This window comes from Prunus avium, chromosome 2 (assembly GCF_965620075.1).
Source record: "Prunus avium chromosome 2, drPruAviu1.hap1.1, whole genome shotgun sequence".
NCBI lineage: Eukaryota > Viridiplantae > Streptophyta > Magnoliopsida > Rosales > Rosaceae > Prunus > Prunus avium.
Window position 1 is genome coordinate 23,448,477 of NC_142285.1, and position 10,200 is coordinate 23,458,676.

A 10,200-nucleotide genomic window follows, 5' to 3' on the forward strand; every position below is an offset into this window, starting at 1 on the left:
ATGGAAAGGGATCGAGTTGTTGGATCTTGCAACTCACCACCTTATTTTGACGGAAATAACTATGCTGCATGGAGAGAAAAATTTGAGATATTTCTTGATGCTCTTGATGAGTATGCAAGTGTATATCTCACAAAAGAGTGGGTTTCTCCGGTCAAGACTGTTGAGGGTGAAGTTGTGCCCAAGCCTAGGTCTGAATGGACTGAAGCAGAGGTGTTTGCTGCATATGCAAACAAGAAGGCCAGAAATGCCTTAGTTACATCTTTGTCTAGCACACAGTTTGCACATATACAGCACATCCCAAATGCTAAAAAGGCTTGGGATAAACTAAGGGTGGTTCATGAAGGGGATGACCAAGTTAGAACCTTAAAACTTCAGATGGTGCTTGCACAATTTGAAGAACTTAGGATGTCTGAAACTGAGTCTATTTCTGAGTTCTATGGGATAGTGGAAATGATCACAAATGAAGCCATGAGTCTTGGTCAACCTATTCAAGAGCTTCTTGTTGTTCAGAAAATTCTTCGTGTTCTACCATCTAGATTTAGAGCAAAGAAAACCGCAATCATGGAGGTCCAAAACTTAAATGAAATTAAGCTTGGCAAGCTTGTAGGAAAATTAAAAACCTATGAGATGGAGTTGAATATGGAAGAAAATGACACTAAAAAATCAAAAAGTGTTGCACTTCAAGGAGTGCATGTTTCTTCTCTGAAAAGTGGTGAAAAATCCTCAGATTTTGAGGATGAAATGGCCTTGTTTGTCAAAAAATTTAGGAGAATTCTTAAGGATAAGGGAAAGTTTGCTAGAGAAGGTAGCTCTAGTAGTGAGAGACAGTTTAGACCATCAACTGATCGGTCTAATGAGAGAAACAAGGATGTCAAGCCTTTCACTAAAGACTTTAGAAAATCTGTCAAGTGCTTCACATGCGGAGGCATTGGTCACTATGCTGCTGACTGTGCAAACAATCAGAAAAAATACTCCACAGGAAAGGACAAGGCCATGAAAGTAAGTTGGAGTGAGAGTGAAAGTGAAGTGTCTCAAGAGGATTCATCTTCCTCCGATAATGAAGACCAACAGGTTGCCTTCGTTGCCTCTGTGCAGCCTGTGTCTGATGATTCTGATTTAGAATCTGATAACCTGTCATACGAGTCATTAGGAAGAAAATATGATTGCTTGTTCAAAGAGACTTTTTCCTTGAAAGAAGAGAGTCTTAAACTCGAGGCCAATAACCAAGAACTTCATCATGACCTTCTCATCTTAAAAGAAACCAAAAAGGAGTTGAGTGACAAATTTGAGTCTCTAGAAAAAGAAATTGTTGTACTTATGTCAATTAGGAGTAATCTTGAAAATCAAGTTAATGTGCTCAAGGAGAGTAACATTGGGTTCCAGAACTCAAACAAACAGCTCCTAGGTGAATTGAATGAATCAAAAAGTAAGATTATATCTATGACCATTGGTGCCACAAAAATTGACAAAATGTTGAATATGGGAAAACTTCATGGGGACAAAGGTGGTCTAGGATTTAATCATTTTGATTCTATGTTTTCCAGCTCTACCACTAAGTTTGTCAAGTCAAAAACTCCAACCGTTGCATCTCTTGATGTTCAGCAGGTAGTCAAAAAGCCTAAGTTTGTTCCAACTTGTCACAGGTGCGGGTTGACTGGTCATTGTTGTTAATATTATGTTAACTCGCAATTGTACGGGGCAATTAGTAGTATAGCAAGACAAGTACGAGGTCGTACCCACGAAGACTGAGAAGTTAAAACTAGTTATCTACTTAGATTACCAAATTCAAGAAAGTAGGAGGTTATGTCTAAAACAGAATTTAAAACAAGAGTGGTTGTGATTGTTGAACAAGAGAAGCAAAATGAAATTGAAAACAAAAACAAGTAAACAAATGTAACAAAGAGTGGTTTTAAGAGTTGGAAAACAGATTTTGAGACTAGGGCATTCGAATCACCATAACAATTCAATTCTGGGTTATAAAGATTCAAGTAACAAGTCTAATTCAGATTCAAAGATTGATTCTAGCTAAAGTATGATTAGGCCATGGTGTTTGGTCCTAACCTTGTGTTCCTAATTCCCTAATTTGATCATTTGTTGTCTAACCTAAAATTAAGCATTAGGAACCCATTAAGCATAGAAGAACATTTTAAACAACCAAGTATGTATCTAATCCCTGTTGTCGAATGTCCATACATACTCTTCCTATTCATAGTTCAATTCGAATTAAAGCATGGTGTATACTCTTAATTCAAACCAAGGTAGTTAACAAACAAGTTCTAATGGTGATCAATCATTCAAACAAGCATGTTAACTTATAAGCATAATGAATAAGAACATGAATCATGAATCAAACTTGAAACTCCAAACTTATAAACCCAAAATATTCATGTTAGGTTACATCGAAGCCCTAGTTATGGATTTAGCTACTCATAATGGAAAAGAGACTTGAACAGAAATGAGAAAACATAATGAATGCAATAAGAGTAGAAAAACCCTTTTTCTGAAGTTCTTGTGGTGTCCAAGGCTTCTCCAAGTGCTTCTCCACTTCTAATGCTTCTCCAAGAGCTTCCCCACTTCTAGAAAGATGTATGAAGGATATGGAGGTGATTTGGGATGAGTTTGAGTGAGTGGTGATGGCTAAGGAAGATGAAATTCGTAGGGAAATGGAAGAGAAGAAAGCTGGAGTTGTTTTGGTGATTGTTGGAGTGTTTGGGATTGTGAGAGTGTTTGAGGATGGTTGGAGTGAATTGTGGGGTTGTGAATCCCAGGATTTGTTGTGTCTTGAATGTGGAATGGATGTGGTATTTATAGGGAGAGGGGAGTGATAAATCTGATTTCAATATGGCTAATGCATACAACACTTGCATTATAAAAGATGAATTGGTTGATGCACTTCACTAATGCATACAACACTTGCATTATAAAATCTGAATTGGTTGATGCACTTCACCAATAAATCCCACCAGCAGCCCTAGCTCATCTTCATGTCACCATGACCAAGCTTCCAACCAGCTACAATAGCTCATGCCTAGCTCACCATGACCAAGCTTCCAACCAGCTCATCCTGAGGTCAGCATGACCAGCAACTTCAAGGGCTTACAACTTGGGCTTCTCTTAAGCAAATGACGGCTTTAAGATGTCCATTGTGAAGTTCAGAATGTGTCTGATCCAACCACACAAGTATTGGCCCAATCCAAGCTCGGATGAAGAAGATAAGTCCGAAATGAAATTCTAACTCACTTTGCTCGCTGACAAAAATCCATCCTGAGCATGGATCTGTGTTTGCTAGGTGACGGACTCCAGATTTATCCAATGGGGCTGCATTTTGGATATGTTATAGTACACACCCATTGGAACAACTTTCATGAAGAATGCGGCCTCATCCGAGCTGTGTAGGTTGCTGAAACAGATCTTGCAATGTGACCTACGGAACTGGACTGGCAGGGGGCTGTAGCCAAAATGAGTTTGTCTTTAAGCTCTTCTTCCATTCATCCAAATCAGGCCTAAACATGCTTGAATTGCATGAATTATGCTCTCTTACTCTATTGGCCTACAAAACACACAAATAGAGGCAAATAACTCAGAATGATAGGAAACTAAGCAAAAGAAGTAAGTAAATTGGGCATGTATATGTATGAAATTATGAGCTTAACAGTCATATTAGACCAGTCTGTCATATGTACAAAAAGGATAAGACCAGAAAATTATCTTCAAAATCTAAAAGGAATCCCAGATCTTTGCAAGATCAGGTTGATCATTTGCTAAATGAAGTCACTAAGATTGCCAAACTTGTCTCTCTTAAAATGAGTTCACCCATTGTTCCTAGGTCTACTTGGGTTACAAAAGGTCATGCCAAATGTCTTGTTGTGCTAAATGCTTTTGCTGCTTCAAATATCAATTCTTGGTACTTTGATAGTGGCTGTTCCAAACACATGTCTGGTGATAGGAGTGTTTTTTCATCTCTCAGCCCTTTTGATGGAGGCACTGTGACTTTTGGTGGAGGCCACAAGTCTCAAGTTGTGGGGAAAGGTACTGTTTGTATCCCTGGTTTACCCGAGCTTAAGAATGTTAGATTTGTTGAGGGTCTCACATCCAATCTCATTAGTGTAAGTCAGCTGTGTGATGATGGAATAGTAGAAGTTAGATACTCCAAGCATGGCTGCAAAATCATTGGAAAAGGTGGCAATGAGATTGTGAGTGTGTCTAGGTCAAGGGATAATTGTTATTGCATTGATAGTGTCAATGATGCAAAAGAAATAGTTTGCAACAAGGTTGTGAATGAAACAAGTGTCTTGTGGCATCAAAGACTTGGACATGTGAATTTTAGAGACTTGCATAAATTGTCCAAGAGAGAGTTAGTGAGTGGTCTACCAAAGCTTGAAAAATCTGATCAACATGTTTGTGAAGGATGTCAAATGGGTAAGCAAGTTAGAGTGTCACACAAAAAGGTCAAACACATTCAAACACATGTAGGTCTTGAACTTGTTCATATGGATCTTGTTGGTCCTATCCAAACCTTGTCTCTTGGTGGAAAGAAATATATTCTTGTCATGGTTGATGATTTCTCTAGGTTCACTTGGGTCTCATTCTTACGTGATAAATCTGAAACCTTTCAAAGATTTAAATCTGTTTGTCATCTTTTGCAAAAAGAGAAAATGACTAGTCATCTGCCACTTGTTAGAATTAGAACAGATCATGGAACTGAATTTGAGAATTCTCAGTTCCTTAAATTTTGTGAAGAAATGGGAATTAAACATGAGTTCTCTGCCCCTATTACACCTCAGCAAAATGGTGTTGTGGAGAGAAAGAATAGGGTTCTTGTTGAGATGGCTAGGGTGATGCTAAATAGCAAAAATCTTGCTAAACATTTTTGGGCTGAAGCTGTCAATACAGCTTGTTACATCTCAAACAGGGTGTTTTTGAGGTCTGGTACCAAACAAACTCCCTATGAGATTTGGAAAGGAAAGAAGCCTAATGTGTCATACTTTCGAGTCTTTGGTAGCACATGTTATATTTTGAGAGATAGAGAGCATCTTGCTAAGTTTGATTCTAAGTGTGATAGGGAATATTTCTAGGATATTCCACTTCCAGCCGAGCCTATAGAGTGTACAATTGTAAGACAAGAACCATTATTGAATCCATAAATGTCAATATTGATGATTTTGCTGCCTCTACAGAGATGGCTTTAGATGAGGATGGTCTTCTTCCTCCTCCTCTTGAGCATGATCCTCCAGGTCTGGATCTTGTGGTTGACCTGTCAACTTTTGGAAGTTCTGTCCCGATTACTCTGTCAACCCCTTCAACTTCTAGTTCCATCCCATCTGTCCCGGTTGAGAGCTCTCATGCTGATCATAGTCCTCTCACTCAAACTGAAAGTGTCATTATTGGTCCTCTTAATCAAGGAGTGAGAACTAGGAAACAACTAGCTCAAGAGATTAGCCATGTGTGTTATGTCTCAAAGGAAGAGCCTAAAAATGTGAAAGAGGCCTTGCATCATGGTGAATGGTTTCTTGCGATGCAGGAAGAATTAAATCAATTTGTGAGAAATGATGTTTGGTACCTTGTTCCTAGACCAGTTAACACAAATGTCATAGGCACTAAGTGGATTTTCAAAAATAAAACTGATGAACAAGGTAATGTGGTCCGAAACAAAGCTAGATTGGTTGCTCAAGGATACACTCAAATGGAAGGCATTGATTTTGATGAAACTTTTGCCCCTGTTGCAAGATTAGAATCTGTTAGATTACTTCTTGCCATTGCTTGTCATTTGAAATTCAAACTTTATCAAATGGATGTCAAAACTGCTTTTTTGAATGGTATTTTAAATGAAGAGGTCTATGTTGAGCAACCAAAGGGTTTTGAAGATCCACATCATCCAAATGATGTGTTTCGTTTAAAAAAGGCACTCTATGGTTTAAAACAAGCTCCTAGAGCATGGTATGAGAGGCTATCCTCTCATCTTCTAGGAAATGGTTATGTTAGGGGGTCGGTTGACAAAACCTTGTTTGTCAAAAGATTTAAAAAGGATGTCTTGATTGCTCAAGTGTATGTTGATGATATTGTGGTTGGTTCTACCTCTGATTTGCATGTTCAAGAGTTTATTCATGTCATGACTAGTGAATTTGAAATGAGTCTTGTGGGTGAGCTTAACTACTTCTTAGGTCTTCAAATCAAACAAAGTCATGATGGGATCTTTGTTTCTCAATCTAAATATGCAAAAAATCTTGTGAAAAAATTTGGTTTGGAGGGTGCAAAATCTGCAAGAACTCCAATGAGCACTAGTGCTAAAATTCATAGGGACTTGCTTGGTAAAAATGTGGATCAAACTCTCTATAGAAGCATGATAGGGAGTCTTCTCTACTTGACTGCTAGTAGACCAGACATTTCTTATAGTGTTGGTGTGTGTGCTAGATTTCAGAGTGATCCAAAAGAGTCTCACTTGTTTGCTGTTAAGAGAATCATTAAATACGTGAGTGGGACTGTTGAGTTTGGGTTGTGGTATACCTATGACACTTGTGTCAATCTTGTTGGGTATAGTGATGCCGATTGGGCAGGTTGTAGTGATGATAGGAAGAGCACTTCCGGGGGAGTCTTTTATGTAGGCAACAATCTTGTTGCTTGGCATAGCAAAAAACAAAACTCTGTCTCCCTATCCACTGCTGAAGCAGAGTATGTTGCAGCTGGGAGTTGCTGCACTCAACTTCTTTGGATGAGACAAATGTTGGATGACTATGGTCTTGCTCAATCTTGCTTTCTAATCTATTGTGACAACATGAGTGCCATAGATATCTCTAAAAATCCTGTTCAACACTCTAGAACAAAGCATATAGACATAAGGCATCATTTTATTAGAGAGCTTGTGGAAGACAAAATTTTAACCTTAGAGTTTGTTCCTTCTGAAAAACAACTTGCAGATATACTCACCAAGGCCTTGGACTTTCAGAAACATGTCACACTCAGACAGTCCATTGGCCTTTGCTCAATTGATTGATTAGCATGTCTGTTTCCTTGTCTTCAGCACATTTCAATTTACCAAACAACATGTGTTTTTTTATTGCCTATGTCATGGTTTCATATCTCACCTCTCTGTTAGTGTGATGTTTGGCTGCTTCTTGTGCTTTCCAGATTTGTGCACAACCCCTTTTCTTGTTTAGAGCTTTTAGTTGAGACTTACCTTGTGCTCTCTTATCCTCTTGGTGAGTCAAGTGTCTATGATTATTTTTTGGACTATCATTGTTATTGTCTCTTAGCTTGTCTCACTCTCTTAGTCACTCTATTCAGATATTTCACATCAAAATAAAATTTAAAAACAAAAAGGGAAGTGTGACCAATGTAGTCACGGCTCTAGGAAGATATAAGGTGTTATGTTTGAAGCATCTAGAGCAAAGAGCCGTAAAATTGGGCCATTCAAGCACTTATGTCTGGGATGTGCAAGTGAATCAAAATAAATCTTTCAATATTTTGTCTTTAGAGAGTGATGTCCTTGCTGTTTGAGCCTACTCTGATCATGCCTTAACTTTTCATTGTCTACTTGTCTCTCCAAGAGAGATATGACATCATCTTGTGTGTCCCTTAGCTCTGAACCCCCTATTCCAAAATGTGCCCTATCTCTGAGCATTAGCTGCATTTCATTCTTTCTCTCTCAGCACTGTTTGCTTATGTTCCCTGCATATGCTTTTTATGTTTCTTTTATTTTTATTTTTTTTTTAAAAAAAAAATCATGTGCTTGAAGACTTGGTCTAGGATATTTGCTGATGCATCTTTGATCACTTGGGTTATTTGTTAGTTCGTACTTGTGTTTTTTTTTTTCCGACCCAAAACATGTCTTTGACAGGGTCAATTCTAAATATGCTGCCTGTCGTGCTTTTACTTTGGTTGACTAGTCATCTGTGTTTTTTTTTTTTTTTTTTTTTCTTTCTTTTTCTTTTCGGTACGTCTCTTTCGTTTTTAGCGGTTATTTTATTTTGTTTTGAGCGGTTCTTTTTTCCTCTTTCGTTCTCAGTTTCTTTTTGTCGTTTCCTGATTAGGTCTTTTTCCCCTCTTTCGTTGTCGTCCTTTTCAGTTTTCTTTTTTTTCAGCCGCTACAATCAAAATCGAAACCTGGTTGTGTCCTCGAGTCTTCGTCTTCTTCTCCTGTGTTTTCTGTCAGTTGTCTTTTTAATTTTTTTTGTTTTGACTGTCGCCCTCACCTGGTTAGGTTCACGCCTCTCTCTCTTCTGTCCCTTTCTTCTCAGCCCCTTCCTTGTTCGAAACCCCTGTTCTATTCCGGCGTCAATGTCTTCTTCGAATCCCCCCTCTTCCTCCAAGCGTCGCTCCAGGTCGTCATCCTCTGTTCCTAGGGTTCCTAGGAATCAATCTTCTTCCTCTCCTCCTGTTGAGGAATTTTCTCCATTTGTGTCCAATGAGGCTGCCTCCTTCTATGCGGATGTGGTCTCTAAGAGAAATTTCGTGCTTGAGAGATCTTACCATGTTGAAGCTCTTCCCTTGGCTGCTCAGGAATCTGCCACTCAGATTTTTGAGCATTATCATCTTCACTCCCTAAATGCTCTCTCTGGTAAGTTTAATTCCTCTGTTATTCGGGAATTTTATTCTAATTTTCCTGTTAATCCTAAGGAATCCGAATTTCAGGTTTTGGTTAGGTCTGTCCCAATTATTTTGAAGCCTTCTGTCATAAATCGATTATTGGGATTTAGGTCTTTCCCTGGTTTTACTACTGAGAAATTTACTGCTGTCTCTGCTGAATATTCAATTGACTTGTTTAAAGCCATGGCTTATTCTGATGAATCTATGCCTCTGACTTCTAAGGGTCTTCCTATTAAGTCATATTTGTCTCCTTTCTACAAGTTTCTTTGGGATTTTGTTAGGCATAATGTTCTCCCTACTGGGAACAATTCGAATCCCACATTGGCTGCTTGTCAACTTATGATATCCTTAGTGAATCATGATAAAATTCCCCTTGGGGATATTATTTATCATGCTATTATTGGCAAGACTATCAGTCATGGAAAGAAACACAAGGGCACTCTTGTCTTTCCTTGTCTTATTCAGCGTTTATGTGAGCGTCATAAGGTGCCTTTTCTTGACTCGGATCAGTGGACTCCTCTCATTGCTCCTTTTGGCAAGGCCTCCCTTGCCCTTGGTCAGAAGGTTTCAAGCTCCTTTCTCTCCTCTGTGTCATCCGCTTCCGCAAATGAATCTCTCAGAGCTGAGCTTGCTGCCAAGGAGAGGCACATTCAGCACCTTATGAGCCTCATTCCGTCTTCCTCTGCTGCTGCTGCTGCTGCTGCTCAAGTGGATCCTCAAGCTGCACCTGCCACTGAGGACTCCGACTCTTCTGCTGCTTCTGATGAGTCTGCTGACTCTCTAGCTTTTTAGCTAGAGGTTTGTTTAGGTTATGTCCTAGATAGGGGGAGTCTTATTTGGTCTGTTTGGTTGGTTTATATTTGTTATCACATTGTGGGGATCATGTGATCTTGAAGGGGAGTCTATTTTGGGCAGATTAGAAGTCTATGTTTGTACTTACTTTGTTTTTGTTTCCCCTGTTTCTGTTTGGTCTGTCTATGCATCTTGTTGGGGGTGTTGTTGTTGTCTTGTTTTTGAAACATCTGTAATGTGATTTGTAATCAATCCGTGCTTTGTTGTTCACATCTGCTTTTCTGCCCTCTGTTTCCTTCCTCTATTTGCTGTTGTAATTCCTTGCCTTTTTGCTCTTTCCTTATCAACAAGGGGGAGAACAATCTCAACCCCCTTTTAGCACATATTGCATATTGTTTTGAACTTTAAAATTCTGAGATATAATATGCTTGGTTTGTGCTGGAGGTTTGGTTTCTGTTTTTGCAGGTACTTCATTTAAATCATCTTCTTGGTTTGGTTTTGGGTTGAGTGTTCTTGAGAGAGAGTGTTGTCAAGGAAAGCCAAAAAGGGGGAGATTGTTAATGTATGAATTTTGATTAATTCTTTTGGCTTCCCTTGACATTTTTGTAATAGGACTTTTATATGTATTTATCAAGCTCAAGGATAGATTAAGATTAGCATCTCTAAGTGTTCTTAAATCTCATCTATCCTATTGATGTTCAAGCCATTTGACAAAGGTAAAATCATGCATTGCATATCATGCATTAAAACTGTTTTCATAAAAGTTGACTAGTCATCTTTGTTCAGTGCGATTTCCAGCTGATTAAATATCTGTTTTGTCCTATT

The 10,200-nt window shown here is 38.7% G+C and overlaps 1 protein-coding gene across 1 annotated transcript; it reads left to right on the forward strand.

Moving 5' to 3' along the window:
• LOC110746054 (uncharacterized) lies at positions 1-1,671 on the forward strand. Its single transcript, XM_088248595.1, has one exon. The coding sequence runs from the start codon at positions 1-3 to the stop codon at positions 1,669-1,671; it is 1,671 nt and encodes a 556-aa protein (XP_088104721.1).
• The last annotated feature ends 8,529 nt before the right edge of the window (positions 1,672-10,200 follow it).